The sequence below is a fragment of the Palaemon carinicauda genome, unplaced genomic scaffold, assembly GCF_036898095.1.
Source record: "Palaemon carinicauda isolate YSFRI2023 unplaced genomic scaffold, ASM3689809v2 scaffold5, whole genome shotgun sequence".
NCBI lineage: Eukaryota > Metazoa > Arthropoda > Malacostraca > Decapoda > Palaemonidae > Palaemon > Palaemon carinicauda.
The window spans coordinates 1037469-1055104 of record NW_027171761.1 but is presented as its reverse complement, the minus strand read 5'-3'; the positions used below and the strand labels follow the sequence as shown (position 1 = coordinate 1055104).

The following is a 17636-nucleotide window of genomic DNA, read 5'->3' as shown; positions in this document are numbered from 1 at the left end:
CGTTTTCTTTTCAGCATTAGTTGGACTTCGAGCAGGGCTTGACTGCGAATCTCCATCCCCAAAAATAGAATAATCTGGGATGGGATCAGTTGGGACTTTTAGGTTGACCACAAGTCCCAACTCCCTGGCCAGACTCAACGTCCAATGTAGATCCTTCAGACAGCGAAGGCTGGACGATGCTCTGAGAAACCAGTCGTCCAAGTACACGGAGGCTCGGATCCCCGATAGATGGAGGGATTTTGCCACATTCCTCATGAGCCTCGTAAACACGAGAGGCGCAGGACTGAGGCCAAAGCACAGGGCTCGACACTGGAACCCCACATTCCTGTAAACAAACCTCAGAAACGGTTGGGAATCCGGGTGTATAGGAATGTGGAAGTATGCCTCCTGAAGGTCGAGAGAGACCATCCAGTCGCCTTCCATAATGCTGTCAAGACAGCCTGGTAGACTTCATCGTGAAGTTTGTCTTGACAATGAACACATTGAGCGCACTTGCCTCTTACGTACTCCTGCAGTGAACATGGCTGCCAAATCATGGAGCCATCCCTGAGGGACTTGTTCCTGCAGAGAACGTGGCTGTCAGATCATTGGAGCCATCCCTGAAAGCCTTGTTTATGCATGACATAATTGTACAGCAAAACTTCAAAGGCTCGAAAACAGCTGTGAAGTTGACCTGTAAAATCTTGGAGCGTCTCATGGCCAGGCGCCAGGGAGAGTCTATGAGGTTTGAGAAGTCTATCTGGGCAGAGGCAGGAACTCCCAAGCCGAGAACTTCTCTCGTGTCATATCAGACTCTCGCTCTATAAGCCAGTTTAAAAGAAGGGAAAGCAAAGGCTGTATCCCCCAAACTCCTCCTGGTGATAAACCAGTCGCCTAGCAAACGTAAAGCTCTCTAGGAGAGCGAGAGAGCACTAGCTTATAAAACAACGGCTTCGAAGTAGCTAGGCCTAGTGTAAGCTCTGACGTTTAGGCGAACGAGGAGCAGCAGTTACAAAAAGATCCGGACAAAGATCCTTAAAAATCAGCATGATTTATTTAAAGTCCATAGAGGGCTAAGCAGCTTTAGGCTCCTCTCCGTCTGACAGAGTCCTCAAGGGAATATCAGTAGGAGGGGGAACAGCAACTTCCTCATCTGAAGGAACCTTGTCCGATAATAGCTGAGTCTCAAGCAAGGGAGAGACCTACAGTGGTGGCAATGCTTTACAAGCAGAGTCCACACGCACTGGTGCATTAGTAGCGGACCAGGACGCAACATCATGTAACTGCTTGACAGTCTGTGAACTGTCAACAACAACAGGTGCGAGAGACCAGGACGCAACGTCATGTAACTGCTTGACAGTCTGTGAACTGTCAACAACAACAGGTGCGTGAGGACGCACAGTGTCCACTCGAGACTGCTTTGACCGCCTAGACTGAGCAGTCAAAACAACTCTAGAATGCGGAGGTTGACGCTCAGCGTCAAAACAAGTCAACTCCGATTGTTAGCGAACGTCCTGAACGTCAACAGGAGCATCAGCAAGTGGCCTAACGTCCAAATGTGGCTGAAAACCCACACGAGACCGCATCGAGTGTGGTTCTAAACAACCTGACTGACGTGACTTAGCTACGCCAACGTCAACAGGACGCACAAAGGAACGTTAGGGTGGCTGAAAGCCAGGATCTCGATGAGATAAACGGCTAGGCTCAACGGACTTATCGGCAGAATAGTCTTCCATAGGGGAGGCAAGCTTATTCTGCATGTCTTGCCGTACAACCCATTTAAGATCAACGGAAATGGTTGCGGTAAGAGACGAGGGTAACGTCTGTGACCGCAAAACCTTGCCTACAAAAAGACTCTCCGAGTCTGTGTGACGCTTTTGTTAGGCGGCGAGCAGTCTTCCGATGACTGCATAGGGTCAGAGCTGTCCTAATGGCTACAACCAGGACGCTGGACCTGTCCTGAAAGGACTGACTTTCGCTTAAAGGGCCTCGAAACCTTGTTTCACGGTTTCTTATGCGAAAAGCCTTCGGATGACGAGGAGAAAATCGTCTCTCTCGCCTTATGGTAGGGGTGATCTTGGTAATATACACCCGATACCATAGAGGGAACGTCTGTTCGCTGATCAAGGCCTCTCGAACCCATAAGTCGTACGACATTACTTCTCCCCTGGGCTTGGGAGCTTGCAAGAGGTCCCGGACTAGGCGAACGACAGGCACGAACAGACGAACCCTCGGTCGCAACACTGATAACACTTTGCGCAATATCACTTTATCACTACGATTTTCTGTTTTGCACTTATTTCACTGAAATCGAATCTTTTAACAATTCACATCAGGTATGAATAAAACTGATTTCTACCTGAAGCACGCAATTCTACCCTCATCAAAAGGTTGTAATTGCAAAATCAGTCGTATAATGCAAGCACATTAATACCAGCAAAAAACAGTAAACATATTTTAAGATAAAAAATTCAGTGGCTGGGGAAGAGACTAAACACTAGTTCATTCAAAACTACGTTTTCAATCTCTCACCGTACATTGCCTGGGGACGAGAATAAAAAACTAAAAACGTTTTATCCTTTCTCCCCGTACAGAGACTAGGGACGAGAGAAACTCGAGAACAACGTTACCCGCTTGAACGGAACGTTTTCTCTCCTCTCTCTCCCTCCGTCTCTATCTCTCTCTCTCTCTCTCTCTTGATTTCGCACCTAAGAGAAGAGCCCACTTACGTTTCGTCAAAAAAAAAACATGTTATTTGACCAAAGGAAAAAACTGAAAGGTTTTTCAATTAAAAAGTTCCTTTAAAATAGAATTTAAAACATTTAAGCTTTGAAAGAAGAATGAACAAAATGTCAGAATCGATTTACTCTTTCTGCAAAGTGAAACCGTCATACTCTCTCTCTCTATCGTAACGATAGAGCGCAAACTGCGTAGCATAAATAAACTAAACGTTAGTTCATCTTTGAAACAGTACGAAGACTATTCAAAGAAAATCTTTCATAAAATATCTATTAAAAAATATTCATTTAAAAAGTTTTAAATCATTAGCTCTTTAAAAGCTATTTACGATTGAAAGGGCTCAACGTTGTATAACTTCGGTTTCCAAGTTAGGACCGCCTACTCTCAGGAAAGGTCGCATATAAACAAATCATTAAAATTTATTTTGATGTTTATTATAAATGGAAAGTTAATCGAAGAGGCCTAATAAAGGCGGTGAGATATAAAATATATAGAGGAAAATCTATAATTAATTTATAACGTGATAAGATAATTGCTAAAAGCCTAAACACACTTCCGTCTAAGGGAAGGGTCGGCCATTTAAAAGTCAAAGAAAGTCCATACTCTCTTTGTCATCAAAAATTAAATCTATCCAAAAACGAGTTCAAGTTTTTAGATGAAGATAAAACACCTGCACTGCGAAAGCTCAAACCAAAATGAAGTACTTCACCAAATATGTTGAGAAAACTCCAGGTTCTACAGCGAGTATTGATACGTCTTGTCGTCAACGTCGACAGAGAAGAATTGAAGGTTTTGTTTACATACAAGAGTGGTATCTGGCCGACAGTTGGCGCTGGTGGGCACACCCGCAACCTTCATAGCGATCGCTCGCGAGTTTTTTTAGTGTGTTTTCTGTCGAGCCGCAGAGTTGCAGCTATTATATATTCACCGGCTAAGTTAAATATTTAAAATTAGTGCATAAATGACAACACTCACCTTGTGAAAGCATCCAAGTGGTAATGGGAATAGTGGTAAAGATGTACAAAGTCTCATAAAAAGCCCTCTACTCTGAGCTGAAAATATGAAATGGCTCTTGACTATAACTTCCAGTGTTTCAACTACTGACAACAACATATCTGAGGACAAATCTGAACTCTTCAAGGTCACCAAGTTTATGAGTATTACAGTTAGGTGTTCTTCAGCAACACGTTTCATGACAACCTTTTTCCCTTCTAACTGGGATGATATTACAATCTGCCAAATCGTAAGTGTGTGAGAAATATTTGGTAATATCTGAACCTCTTTGATGAGCTCTTTAAGTATGTTTTCAAAGTCATCCTCTGTGGCTACATGTAATAAGGAATTCAGGGAGGACTGTATTCCCTGCTTTAATTCAGTGTTTTTTGCCCAAAGATTCTCACTACACAAAACTGTCCAGGTTGCTGTAAAAAAATCATGAGGCAGAAAACAACCAAGTATAGAATAATGTTCTCCAATCTTTTGGTAAAAATTTAATGTATGCTCCACTAGGTATGGATTATTACCCATCACACACAATTTGCAGAGCTTTAAACTATGGTCAAGAAGTTTCATAAACTTTGGGGTTTTCTTTTTACTTGGTTTAACATCTGCATTACTATGGATTTCAGTTTGATCCTCTCTGTGTGAATCTTGTTGAGAAGCACTATTTTGCAACTCTCTATGGTTTCTTGCTTCCTCTGCCATAATAATGGTATGGGCAATTAGAAGCGCAGCAGCTGTAGGGGGCTGAATAGTAGCCATATCTGCTTTCTTTAGGAACTTCAGTATCCAAGATGATAAATGCTCATAGGCTTTTTGGCGGGAGTCATCATCTTCCTGAAATATAAATATCTTATTTTAAAAAACACTTTCTGTAAGTTGAGTCATCATATCAATGCAATAAACACAGGGCATTATATCTCGGACCATTAAAATGTGTGCAATATTAACTAACTTTAAATATGACTAAGGAAATTCAAAGGGTTGTGATATTGACTAAAGTCTGATGCTTATATTAAAGGGGGTTGGCACTTTATATGATGAAGGAATAAAAAACAACAATCTTACTGTATTATTACTTAGGTGATCGGAAAAAAGGAAACCATGATTATTTCTATAAATCTCCCCTGATGTTCATACTGCTTTTTCTTCAAAAGCTCGGTTTAATCGACACTTACCCATAAAATTTTAGAATTTCACATATTTCCCATCATCTTTCCCTTCAATATGTACATGCTTTAACAAACGAATAGTAAGAAGCTCAGAACTGCAGTGCCAGACAATCCTTGTCTCTTCAGTTTCTCTGACTTTCAGCTGTGATCAAACGTTCTCCCGATTATTTACACAATGAGCATTAAAAGTCATCCCCTGGTTTTGTCCTCAATTACTGCTTGGAATGTGCATGGGAATTTTTTCCAGATCATGATCGATATTCCCTTGGTGCAGGGGTTACCAACTAAGGGAGCAAGTTCACATTTAAGGGGATGCAAAACCTTGGATTTGATAATTTAGAAAAAATATTAGAATTTAATTGTTTAAGGGCTGATCATTTAAATTATTTATTTTTGCTGATAACTTTAACCACTCTAACCGCAGCTGAAGAGAAACAAACTATTTTGTCAAACTACCAAGTGTCACAGTAATAAGATATGAATACTGTATACCTAAATTAGCAACAGAAAATAGTCATCTCTGCTCCCTGCCAGCTACTGTTTCTATTTTTTTTTTTTACAAACAAGCTTGTGTTCCCACATCAGAGAGTCTGTCCAAAAGTTGAATTGCACTGGACGAGTGTTATTAAGATGACAAATTTGACAGTAGTTTGTATTTTTACAAATGATACAAACCTTGAGATGTTATTTAGGGAATACACTTTTGGCAAAGCTGGAAGACTAGCCATAAGACTACCCAACACTAGTTAACAGAGAGGGGTTAGGGGGTTAGTAGCAGGTAACCTGCTAACACGTGCACACCTTTGTTCTATTGTCACTTTTGATTGCAGGCAGGACTTGCAGGGGAATAGATGCTGGTGGGACATATCTGTATAAAGACCTCAAGGTTTGCATCCTTGGGAAAAATACAAATTACTTTCAAATTTCTCATTTGTTCTGTCACTAAATCTAAACCCTTTAGCTCTTTATTAGGGAAGACTCATCCTAAGGTGGGTGTAAGTTCTAACCAACTGGCCGAATTTTGACACTGGGTGTTCCTCCATATTATACACAATCTTATAGAGGAATTATGAACGATCTTATAGAGGAATCAACCTGACACCTCACTAAACTTCCTTGCATGTGGACATGTTAATGGCCTGAGCAACCTGTGTGATTGTATAATAACGAAGCAATGTGACTTGTCCAAGTAAGAATTCTTAAGAGTCCTAGGACTTCCTTGAACAAACCAATGGATATTGCCCAATTCCCACCTCGCTAGGGGAAATGGGGACGTAACAAATATACGAGCATATATCAGGTTACACAAGGGAAATGGTTATTACCTGCAGACAGCGGAGGCCAGCTTGCAGCGTACCATAAGTGCTGTGCCCCAAGAGAGGGAAGGATTAAAGAAAGATTATGCCAGACTTAATCCAGGGTAACGTCTGCCCTCCACCATCTGCTAATTTTTCATCAATGAGCTCAAGGTGTTTAAACCACTTGCGCAGTTACCAAAGGACAGATGGGTAACGTCTCCAGGTTCATGTAGGTTATGACTTACAGGTAATGGGCGGTGAAGGTTTTACGCTTCCACACGCCCACTTGTAGAACCTGCGCCACAGAATAGTTTTCTTAAATGTTAGGGACGTACTTATGCCCCTAACATCGGGAGTTCTTGATCTCCATGATTGAAAGGAAGAGTTAGGATTCAAGGCTCAATCTTAGACTCGACGAATCCACACCAAGACTGTGTTCTTTGTAACTCTCCTCTTAACCTTCCCTTTGGTGACAAACATTCTTTACACTCGGGGACAAGCTCCTGAAGTTCATTTGAGATAACACCTCAGCACCCTCATGTGGCATAGTAGCAGTTGATCTGGATCATCGGTTACATTACAGAGACTCTCAATCCGTAAGGCTCAAATTTAGGATCCGTTACTACCGGAATTTGAGTCCTTACAACCAACTCGGGGACAAAGCTGAGCATTACCTGTCCCTAATCCCTTGCAGAGGAGTCGTTGTAATTAAGAGAATGCAATTCACGGATTCCCTTGGCCAATGACATGCCGAGCAGGAAGACCGTTTTAAGCGTAAGGTGAAAATCTGATGCCTGGCACAGTGGCATATAAGGTGCTCCTTACCACAATCACAGTACACAAGCTATGTTCCATGGAGGCAGTCTAACTTCCAGCTGAGGACAGGTGCGTTTGAAACCTCGTATGAGGATAGACAATTCCAATGAAGTGAAAATATTATTTCCTTTCAGTCTAAAGGCGAGGGTCAGGGCTGAGTGGTAGCCTCTCACCGTCAAGACCGAGAAGAGTTTTTCCTCCGAGAAGTATAAAAGGAACTCCGCTATCACTGGAATAGTGATGTCGAGAGGAGCAATACTCGTTCCACTACCTCAGCCACAGAAGACTTCCACTTTGCCAGAAGTAACAGGACATCCTTTTTGCAAGCCTCTCTTTGAGATGAGAAGCTGTATAACTTCCAGGCATGAAGTTATAGAGATTCTACGGCTTGTGGTAAATCTTCACGTGTGGATGTCTGAGAAGCTCGTGACATGGCGGGAAATCCCTTGGCACCTATGTGTACAGATGTATTAGGTCTGGAAACCCTTCTACCTGGTGCCACATCGGAGCTACGAGGGTCATCGTCAGGTTTCGGATACTCTAACCTTGTTGAGTAATCTTCATATTAGGCAAAAGGGGGAGGAACGCGTAGACATCTATGTTGTCCCCATGTTGTTGAAAGGCATCTTGCCAAAGTGCTTGGGGAACTGGTACTGGCGAGCAGCGCATTGGAAGCTTGTTGTTCAATGACGTCGTGAACATGTCTACTATCGGCAAACATCACAAAGTCAAGACTCTGTTAGGTACCTAACAATCCAAAGATCACTTGGAACAAACTGTCTGAGTCGCTCTGCTCAAATTGTACGCAAGAACATTTCTCTTGCCTGGAAAGAACCAGGCTGGTAAGGCCTCGAGTTGTCTTTCGTCCATCTTAGTATTTACCCAGCTAGTTGGCCTGGGTGCTGTGAAGAGTTACCTCTATACAAAATATATCAAAGATATATTTCACATTTATTGTTTACTTGACAGTATGTTATTTCTCTTTTATTTACATAAACTCCCGGATACCTTTTAAAATATTTTGTTTCTTATTAAGCATGGGATTTATGAGTTTATGTTTTGAGTTCCTTCTACTTCTCATGAATCGTAATCACCAAGTTGTAATTAGATATTTAAATTTACTATTATTACTTTATTGTGGCTAAAGTTCATGTTCATAAAGTTAATTTGGCTGATTCATGGTAAATGTTTTCTTGACTAACCTTTTCAAACCCAAAGCTATAAACGAAATAAGTTTAGCAGAGGCGACCATATAATGTCTTGAAGAAGAGGTGACGATATAACTGCCAAAACGCAGAAGAGCAGTTGTGACTCGAAGACCAGAACGACAGGACCTGTAGTTGAACCATCCTACATGTTTTCGTGTATCAGCCGATCTGCTTATAGTCTTCATGGATCACAGAGCTTAATGGTGTAATAAATATGAAGATTTACTATTAAGAAGTTTGCCGAGGACAGCTGCCATTGAAGATGAAGGCGAAATTCAATAAAACTACCGAAGGATTTGGGGAGAGAAAGGAGACGGGTTTTAAGCAGTTTGGAGGTAAGAATCAAGTTACATTTACGCGTGTTTCAGTCGATTTTCAAATTGCTTATATATGAACTTAGTCGGTTCATTAACCTAACTTGCACATCCTATAAAATATTACCTGATAGTTCGTAATATTTAGAAGGAACTTTATGATTGTCATTGCACTGTTATTATCTCGTTAACTTTGGCAAAACTTACCGAGGTTCAAGCATCACAATTTAAGCTAATGAGTAACTCAGTTCTTTCATATATTAACGTTAAAAACTTCTAAAAACTTTAGACTGGGCTATTGAGCTTGCTTACATATTGGCTAAGTAGACTAAGCACTGGAAAAAAACTTTAACTAAATTTTAAGCTAGGCATTTAACCTAGTAAATAACTTTAAATTTGTATCAGGCTAGCCTAAAACTTAGCTAAATACTAAGAATATTACGGTCTTTGCTATCTAATTTATTACATTTTATATATTTACATTTAAGTAAAAACATTTAAGGCTTACGCCTTAGTCTAAACCATAGATGGCCATGACCTTTATTATAGATATTTCATTGTAATTGTCAGGTTATGGAAAAATTCAGTGGTGACCATGTTGTGCTGGAGTGGTGTCTAGCGTAAGGTCATCTCTCCAAGAATATAGCACGGTTTGGAAGGGTTACAGTGCACAAAGGACAAGGATTCTCTCAAGCAAAGGGATTAAATTTTATTTTCGTCAGTTATAAATTTTCTATTTCATTTTGACTTGTAATTAAATATAAATTAAACGATTTCTTTAATTTACCCTGTCTCCATTAATTTGTATATCATTGCATGATTCAAGTAAAAAGTTTTTCCATAACCTCAACCGGGGTGTCGTCGCTCATCAACACCACGGAGTATACTGAAACTATTGGAACTGTTGGAGAGCCAGAAAGCTGCTTTCATTTCCAGGTTTATGTGGCAATGTCACTTGGACTCGGACCAGAGTCTGGAGGCTGTGTGATGCCACAGGTGAGCCCCCTCACCCTTCTTTTGATATCTGTGAAGAGGACCAATTCCAGGGGGAAGAGGGAAGAGGAAGAGGGAAGATCTACAACCATGACTTGAGGAGGTTGGTATCTGATGCCCACCACCTCTGGTCTCTCTTAATTCTTGGGCCCTGAAGGTCCATTGGGTCCTTGTGCTGGGCCCAACTAAATTTCAGGTCCCACTGGAGACTGTATGCATAGTCGTCCATTGGTCACCAAACACTCCGGGGAGAGGTGGCCTATTAGATGGAGTCACCGATGTGCTGGTAGCCAGTCCAGCAGCAAGAAGGGGCTTACCACATTCTACAGTCTATTTTGCCTTTGGATGGAAAAACATTGCTTAGTCTGATGTCTAGTAGCATTCATAGGTATATCAGGTTTGTGGGGGCTGCAGGGATAACTTCTTAGGATTTACCAGAATCCCCAGATCACGGTAAAACTCCAGAAGTTGATCTCGGTGTAGAAGGGTTGCCATCCAGTCTGCTAGAATTAGCCAGTTGTCCAAGTATCTTAACAGACGAATGCAGTTCTTGTGACCCCAGGTTGACACCAGGGAGAAAACCCTTGTGAAAACTTGAGGTGCTATGGACAGGTTGAAAAAAAAGCACCTTAAACTGGTATTGCCGATCGTGTAAGATGATTCTTGAATACTTTCTTGAAGACAGATGGACTTGAATCGAATCTGGAAGTAAGCATCCTTTAAATCCAGTGTTATCATGAAGCCCTCAGGTCTAAATGACTGTCTGACCATGTCTGCTATCTCCATTCTGACCGATGTTTGTTGAAGAAACTTGTTCAGGGAGGAGAGGTCAATGACTGGTCTCTAACCTCCAGATGCCTTCTCTAAAAGAAAGAGTCAACTGTAGAAGCCTAAAGACCCCTATTGTGGAGCGTGCTCTCCTTTTCTGGTGAACAGGTGGTCGCAAGGTTGCATTCCCTCGCTCGTGACAGTGTGATGTAATAACGCACTAACGTACTGTTGACGCAAGGCCTGAGTTTGGATGTCTGTGCAAATGCTCGGGTCCCCGTAGATCTGTAAGCATCTGTGACTAAGCAATTAACAAGAAAAGACATAGTTTTCGTGGAGAGATGACAGTTTGAAATCCTAACTCCATACAACAAATATGACAAATATGGAAATAACTTGTATTTTTCAAAACTATACAACCCTGGAGCTCTTTACAGTTGAGATATATTTTGGAAATAGCTGAAACCAGCTGTTAAGCTTTTACAAGGAGTAATTACCTTACGCTAGTTAGCAGGGGGGGGGGTAAACCGAGCATCCAGCTCACACCTGCACTGGTAACAAACTGTTACTTTGCAATGGTGGCAAGACTTCCAGGGGAAAGTGATGGTGGGACCAGTATGTGTAAAAAGCTCCTGGCTTGTATAGTGAGGAAAAATACAATTTATTTCCAAATTTGTCATTTGTTCCGACACTATATACAAACCATTATGCTCTTTACAGTGGAGACTCATTCCATGGTAGATGGAAGTTCAAACCCAAGTTGCTGGTGACTGACCCTAGGTTTATACTTTTTGCTTTGTAGGAAGCTGTTTATAGGTCCCCCTGACACCTTGTTAACACTTGTGGTTAATGGCTTGAGCAATCCGTGCTAAGTAAAAGAATTTAGTAATGTGACTTGAAAAGGTAAATGTAATTCTGGAGCTAAACTTTGCACTTTATTTAGACATTTCCCGACTCCACTTTGTTAGGAAGAGTGGGGCATAGTAAATATATATTCATATATTAGGTTACACCAGGGATGATGGTACCCACCTGCATTTAGCCCAGGTCAGCTGGCAAAGTTCTACAGATGCTGAGCCCCAAGAGAGAGGAGGATGAAATAGGACGTGGCCAGTCACTCACACATCCATTCTAGACTTACTGGTATCATCTGCCCTCAAACGACTGCTACTTGTCCTAAAAAAAGGAGCTGAAGTGCTAGTAAGCACGTTTTGTGAAGCCACTACAGGACCTAAGGTGAAAGTATCGAGGTCCTGTGGGTTATGTCTTGCAGGTAGTGGCTGGTGAACGTGGTTTGCCGTTTCCACACGACCACTTGCAGTACCCTGAAATTGTGATCTCGGGGTCGACGACCAGACCGTCAGTAGCCAGGTTGTATGGCTCTCTCGATCACTTGTCTGATACAGGAAGTGATGGAGTTCTTTGTGACCTTCCTTTTTACTCTCCCCAAGCTCACAAAGAGCCTGCTGATCTGAAGGCAACCTCTGGCAGTTCTTTAAAGGCATTTCCTCAGTGCCCTTATAAAGAAAAATAGCAGGTGATCTGGATCATCTTTTACAGACAGGAGACTCTCAATCCAGAAGGGCTCAAATCTAGGATACGCTACAGCCGGATTTTGAGTCTTAGGCACAAAACTGAGTGTCCCCTCCCCCTAACCCCTTGAATGGGCAATGTCGTAGGAGAGACCGTGTAGCTCACTGACTCTTTTCAGAAGCCAGTGCTAGCAAGAAAACCATCTTCAGTGTCAAGTCACGATCTGATGCCTGACGAAGAGGTAATTAGGGCGCTCCTTTCAGAGAATGCAGTACTTTCACCACATTCCAAGGCAGTCTAACTTCTGACTGAAAGCGCGTGTGCCTAAAGTTCCGTATGAGAGGCAATTCCATCAAGGAGGAAATGTTAACTTTGTTCTATCAAAAAGCAAAATTCAAGGCCAAGTGATAGCCTTTGACCGCAGACTCTGAGCAGAGCTTTTCCTCCCTCAGGAAGAACAGAAACTCATTACCGTTGGAATAGAGGCACTGAGGGGAGTCATACCCTGCCCACGACACCAATCACAAAAGACGGATCACTTTGACTAACATATGGCTATAGATGACTCCCGGAGGTATCCTGTCATTCTCTTTGCAACTGGCCTCGAAAAGCCTCTCTTTCCAAATGGAACCTCCTAACAGTAAGTGGTAAGAAGCCAAGGGTGACACAGCAGATACTCTTTGTCTCCAGTTTCCTTTGTCGATTGGCAGTGATCACAAGCTCTCCAGATTGTTGACACACTACTCATTAGGATATCTTCTACTGGTTCAGTTAGCAATTATTAGCTGGAATGTGCATGGGCATTATCTCTGGGAGATCATGATCCACATTCATTTTGTGTATTGTGTAGGAGGCAATATTATGATTTCAATAATTGTTGTGAAGAGTGCATTTCACTATCAGCATCTCTAAAGAAAAAATGAAAAATTTGAAAATAACTTATGTTTCCCTAAACAATATAAACCTGTAGTTATTTATGTGGATAAACTTTCGATGGAGCTGGAAGGTAGCCATTAGACTAAAAGTGCGAGGTGGCAACCCTACCTAACACCTATAGTGGGTAGGTAGGGGATGGCTGGAGGGTTACCCCAGCCACCTATCTCCACTGACAGCTAGGTGAGCTGCCTCACTTTTTTATTACAGGCAGTTCTTCTAGGGGGACATGATGGCAGGACAATTTATATAAATAACTACAGGTTTGTATTATTTAGGGAAAAATATAAATTATTTCCAAATTTGTCATTTGTTCCTTCAGTAACAAACCTTACGTTATTTATGTGGATGACTCACCTTTAGGTGGGTGGTAAGTCTGACTACTGGCTTAAGTCGTTGACCCGGGATTGCCTAGTACAGTATTAGACTGTATCAAGAGGAAAACTTTGCCACCTCACTTATCAATACAAAGTGAGAATGGTAGCAGCCTGAGCAACCTAAGCGGTTGTGAGAGATAGCATATGAACGTCTAAATAAGCATATTCTAAGGAATATTACACATAATATATAAAGACGTTTCCCAATGCTTACCTCACGGAAAGCACTGGGGACGAGTCCTAGTATGTAACCATACTAAATTATACTAGGTTACACAAGGGATATGAAGAAAGGAAAAGAGCCAGACATGCTTTCATTCATCCAAAACTTACCCCGGGTAACCAATGCTCTCAACCTTCTGCTGCTTGTCCAACAGAGAGCCCGAGGTATTCTTAACTCACTTGTTTAACCACCATAGAACCAATGGAGAAAACGTATCGTGTTCCATGGGTCACATCTTACAGGAAGGGTGAGGTGAAGGTCAGAAATGCTTTCACATTGGCATAGTCTGCGTCACAAAGGAGCTGCTTCTAAACGTTATGAGCTCTGGGTCACTTCTATGAGGAGAGGGATTCAATGACTGGTATATGACCCTGTGTGTCCCAGTCACGAACGAGATCCTTGTAAGTCTCCTTTGACCCTCCTAGGGTAAGCAAAGCATGCTGAACCTTTGGAGTGAGTTCCTGTGTTTTTACCTTAAAGTCTGGCCTCAATCTAATAACTCGTGTGAAAAAGAGGACTCAATGATTGGTATATGACCCAGTGGGTCCCAGTCAGGAATGAAATTCTGATGAGCTCCCTTTGACCCTCGTAGGATTAGCGAAACATGCTGTACCCTTGAAGTAACCTAATCCATCTTCCTTAAGGTATGGCCTCAAGTTAAGCAATGGCGTAACAGCCTTGATCACGAAGTGGAGGGTTTCCAGTCCAGAAGGTTTGAACTTGAGGTTTAAGCTGTCTGCAAAAAAAAAAAAAAAAAAAAAAAAAAATAGGACGTTACTTAGCTTCTCCCCATGAGAGACTATGGGGGCAACCCAAAGGGTATGCCTATTCTCTTGGCTGAAGGCCACACATGGAGAGACCTGTCCTTAGGATTAGGAGACAATCTGCTTTCTAGGTGTCCTAGGTCTTTAAGGGAGGGCAACCGGGGACCAAAGAAAGCAACCCATGTCCAGTAGAGAGGCTTTATTACCATACAACAGGTAAGGAGGCTCAAACTATGGGAAGAGCAACAATTGCGATTCCTCTCGATGGAAATTTTGAGTATCTATCATGGAATAGATGCCTTGAGAAGAGAGGCAAAATTCACCAATCCTCACTACGGAGCATCTAGTCGTAAAGAAAGTCCATGATGGGTTCTCAGATGTTGTAGACCTGTCACTGTATGTGACGTGTCTTTTAGGCAAGACGAGTCTTGCTACTCGTCTTGCCGGGAGGCAAGTTCAAAGAGCTAGCAGTCTCTTAATGAGGCAAGACGGCCAAGAAGACCTGCTCGGTGGCGGAAGAAGATCAATGCCTATCATTGATATCCATTCTGCTCCCCAAAGGAGGGCCTCTAAACAGAGGCCGTTGGAGGAAGTCTCCCGCGAAAGGGGTGAATTGGATAAAATCCAAACCCGTGCACAGGATATCCAAAAGAGGAGACCACGTAGGTGCAAAAGTGTTTCCCGCAAATGGGAAAGACGAATCACTACCATCCCCCAAGGCAAATCTTCCCGAGGGAAGAGGATGCCTTATAGAAGATTAAGAGACGATATTATTCGTGCTCTGATCATAGGCCTGAGGACGTGTGGTACTGTATGAGGCCTCGTCCCCCATTTATTTGATGCTTTCACAGGAACGTCAAATCCAGGAAAACCAAAGAGATCGACTCCCTAGAAGATATTCACGTCTGGCAGCCTATTTACCAGGGGAGTCTCTTGCTCAGATCTCGTAGAGAACCAGAAGGAAGGACGATTCCTAGTGCCAAAGGACTTCGGGTCTGGCTAGTCCTGAAGAGGTCGCAGTCAACAGGGACTGATAAGGCCTTGACGAACATGCGGAAGTTTCAGCAGGCGGATAACCACGCCTAAGATACCAATAATGGATATGACAGTCAGGTCTTTTCTTAGATTACTCCAATTCTCAGACCGTGGTAAACTGAAGATGTCTTGGAGGAGCTTGAGACTGCTAGAATCAGTCAGTAGTCTGAAGTCTTGGAGACAGGGTCGATCCTGTACAGGAAGCCATGCTGCTTGATCGCAAAACCTTTCCCTCGCATGACAAGGTTTGAAGGTTAAATACGTTTCACAAGGAGAGACTAAAACTGGAAACTTCTGATCGACGAAGCTCGGCGGTGTCTTGACAAACTGCGTCTTCTCACAAGACCTGATGTTCAAATCGGGATGAAAAAATGAGACCGCTTCCAATTTCCTAAAGGGAGATGGGAAATACAAGAGAGTATCTCCTGTAGTTTAGATGTGGGCTCTCTGTCCTTTGCAAAAAGCATGAGCCAAATATTTCGAGGTCGTGGGAGGGGTTTTTCCATTACTGAAAAAACTTCACTCCAAGATGAGAAAGGAAGATATTCCTCTCCAATAACGCCGGCCGAAGGGAGCGCTCTGGTTATGGAAGGGAGCCATTGTCCGACTTTATGAACAAGATTGAGTTTCATGAAGGGTTAGGCAAATATGTTTCCCCGGAAAAGGATTGTACAGATGAAGGTTAAATGTGTTCACACGAAGGTCTGAGGGCACATAGGCCGACTGAGACATGGAGCACCCAAAATACCAACAACCTCTGTTGTTCTCGTCAGTCACCCATCTAGGGACAACCTGAATTGTAGCAATGAAGTTGCTATAGCTGTCACGTCAGACAGCACTGAATTCAATTCTTTAAGGAGAGAACTTGGGGTGGGGCAATAATCCCGTGGAATTGTGCCTCCCGATGCAAGGGGAGGAATAAATTCAAGGGATCTGCCTACCCCACTATGTCCGATATCCGATTTGCTGCAGGAGACTAGCTAACTAGTGCGGTTCCTATCTAAACAAAGTTGGCTTGTGATTAGCCCTAACTATACGGGACAACAAGGGAGGAGGTAGCAACCGAAGCAGCAACCTGGTCCGTAAGCCCTTCTTTAGTAGGAACAAAGTGCAGGCAAAGCAAGTATGTTTATGAGATATGAATGCCAGCAAATTTGCTAGATTTGATGCGGAAACCAGGCCACCTTCATGCGGGTTCTTTGAATCTCGCAGAAATATATGAAAAACTTTGGGAACCCAAGAAGCCCAGTTTGTGAGATAACAAATAAGAACCCAAAGGGTGAGGCTCATTGAGCTTTGCACTTGTGTATTATCCCAGTCGTCGATGAAGGTGGCAGGATTAGGTTCCCAGAAGAAAAACTATGTTGAACTCCTTCAACTCTACGTGAGGGGAATGGTTAACTAAGTAGTGTAAGCCCAAGAACGAGGAGAGGAGACAATCTTTGTCGTCTAGGTGAGAGCACTCTCTGAAGAGACGCTCTTGGGAGCAGCTCCCTCTCAGGAAGCCCATGATCAAAAGAAGGATCTTTGACAGAGTGGATAGTTTCAGAGCTTTACCTTGTAAGGCAAACTATTCAGGGCTAAACTATAGATGCTAGAAGAGGTTGCTGATTTTAGCAGCCTAGAGGAGAGCAGACTTAGTGGTGATCACAAGATTCCGAACAGTGAATGGCAAGCAAGTGAAAGGCGAACTACTGTCGCGTGAGAACGAATAGCTACCTTCTGCCAAATCAGAGATCTGCCAAATCAGAGCACTGGTGACCTGCGAGCAGGGGATCAATGATCGGCATGGCGGTATGCGAGCTTCAAGCAGACGATCGGGAATCGGTGAGCTAGCGATTGGGGATTGGCAAGCTAGTGATCAGGGATCGCAGCTCTAGGAAGGTGCTCGGAGATTGGAGATCAGTGATCCGTGATGGGGGATCAGGGATCTGTGATCAATGGTTAACAATCAGCGTTGACAATCGGCGACTGTCGAGCTAGTGATCAGCGATCGGTTGTTGAACGATCGTCAATACGGTGATCAGTGATCTGACGATCGCTGAACTAGAATTGAAGATCGCCGATTGGCACAGTGACGATCGACGATCGTATAGCTGACAATTGGCGATCGTAGAACTGACGATCGGCGATCGTAAAGCTTATGATCAGCGATGACGTGGTGATGATCTGCAATTGGAGATCAGAAACCTAGCGATCGGCAATTGGAGATCTGACAATCGGCAAACTGGGAACTGGTGATCGCCTGGAGATACGCAAGTTAACGATTGGTAAAGTTGGCGCTCAACAAAGTGGAGGATCAACTTCCTCATAGGGAAGAGCAATGCCTCGCGATCGGGAGCATCTCACTCATGATCATGATCATGATCATCTCACTCACATCCGTAAGCGTCTCGTAATCATGTTTTGTTTCTCTCGCAATCAAGATCATCTTGTTCGCCATTGGGATCATCTTGTTTACGATCGCCGGCGTTACGATTGCAAG

At 42.9% G+C, this 17636-nt stretch overlaps 1 protein-coding gene across 1 annotated transcript in view; it reads right to left on the bottom strand.

Annotated features, from left to right (window-relative positions):
• The window catches only part of LOC137637028 (uncharacterized), a 190338-nt gene that overhangs the window by 21038 nt on the left and 151664 nt on the right, over positions 1-17636 (bottom strand). Inside the window, exon 11 of the mRNA XM_068369337.1 lies at positions 3694-4554. Coding sequence (XP_068225438.1) covers positions 3694-4554 — 861 coding nt within the window. The remainder of the gene's footprint in view (positions 1-3693; positions 4555-17636) is intronic.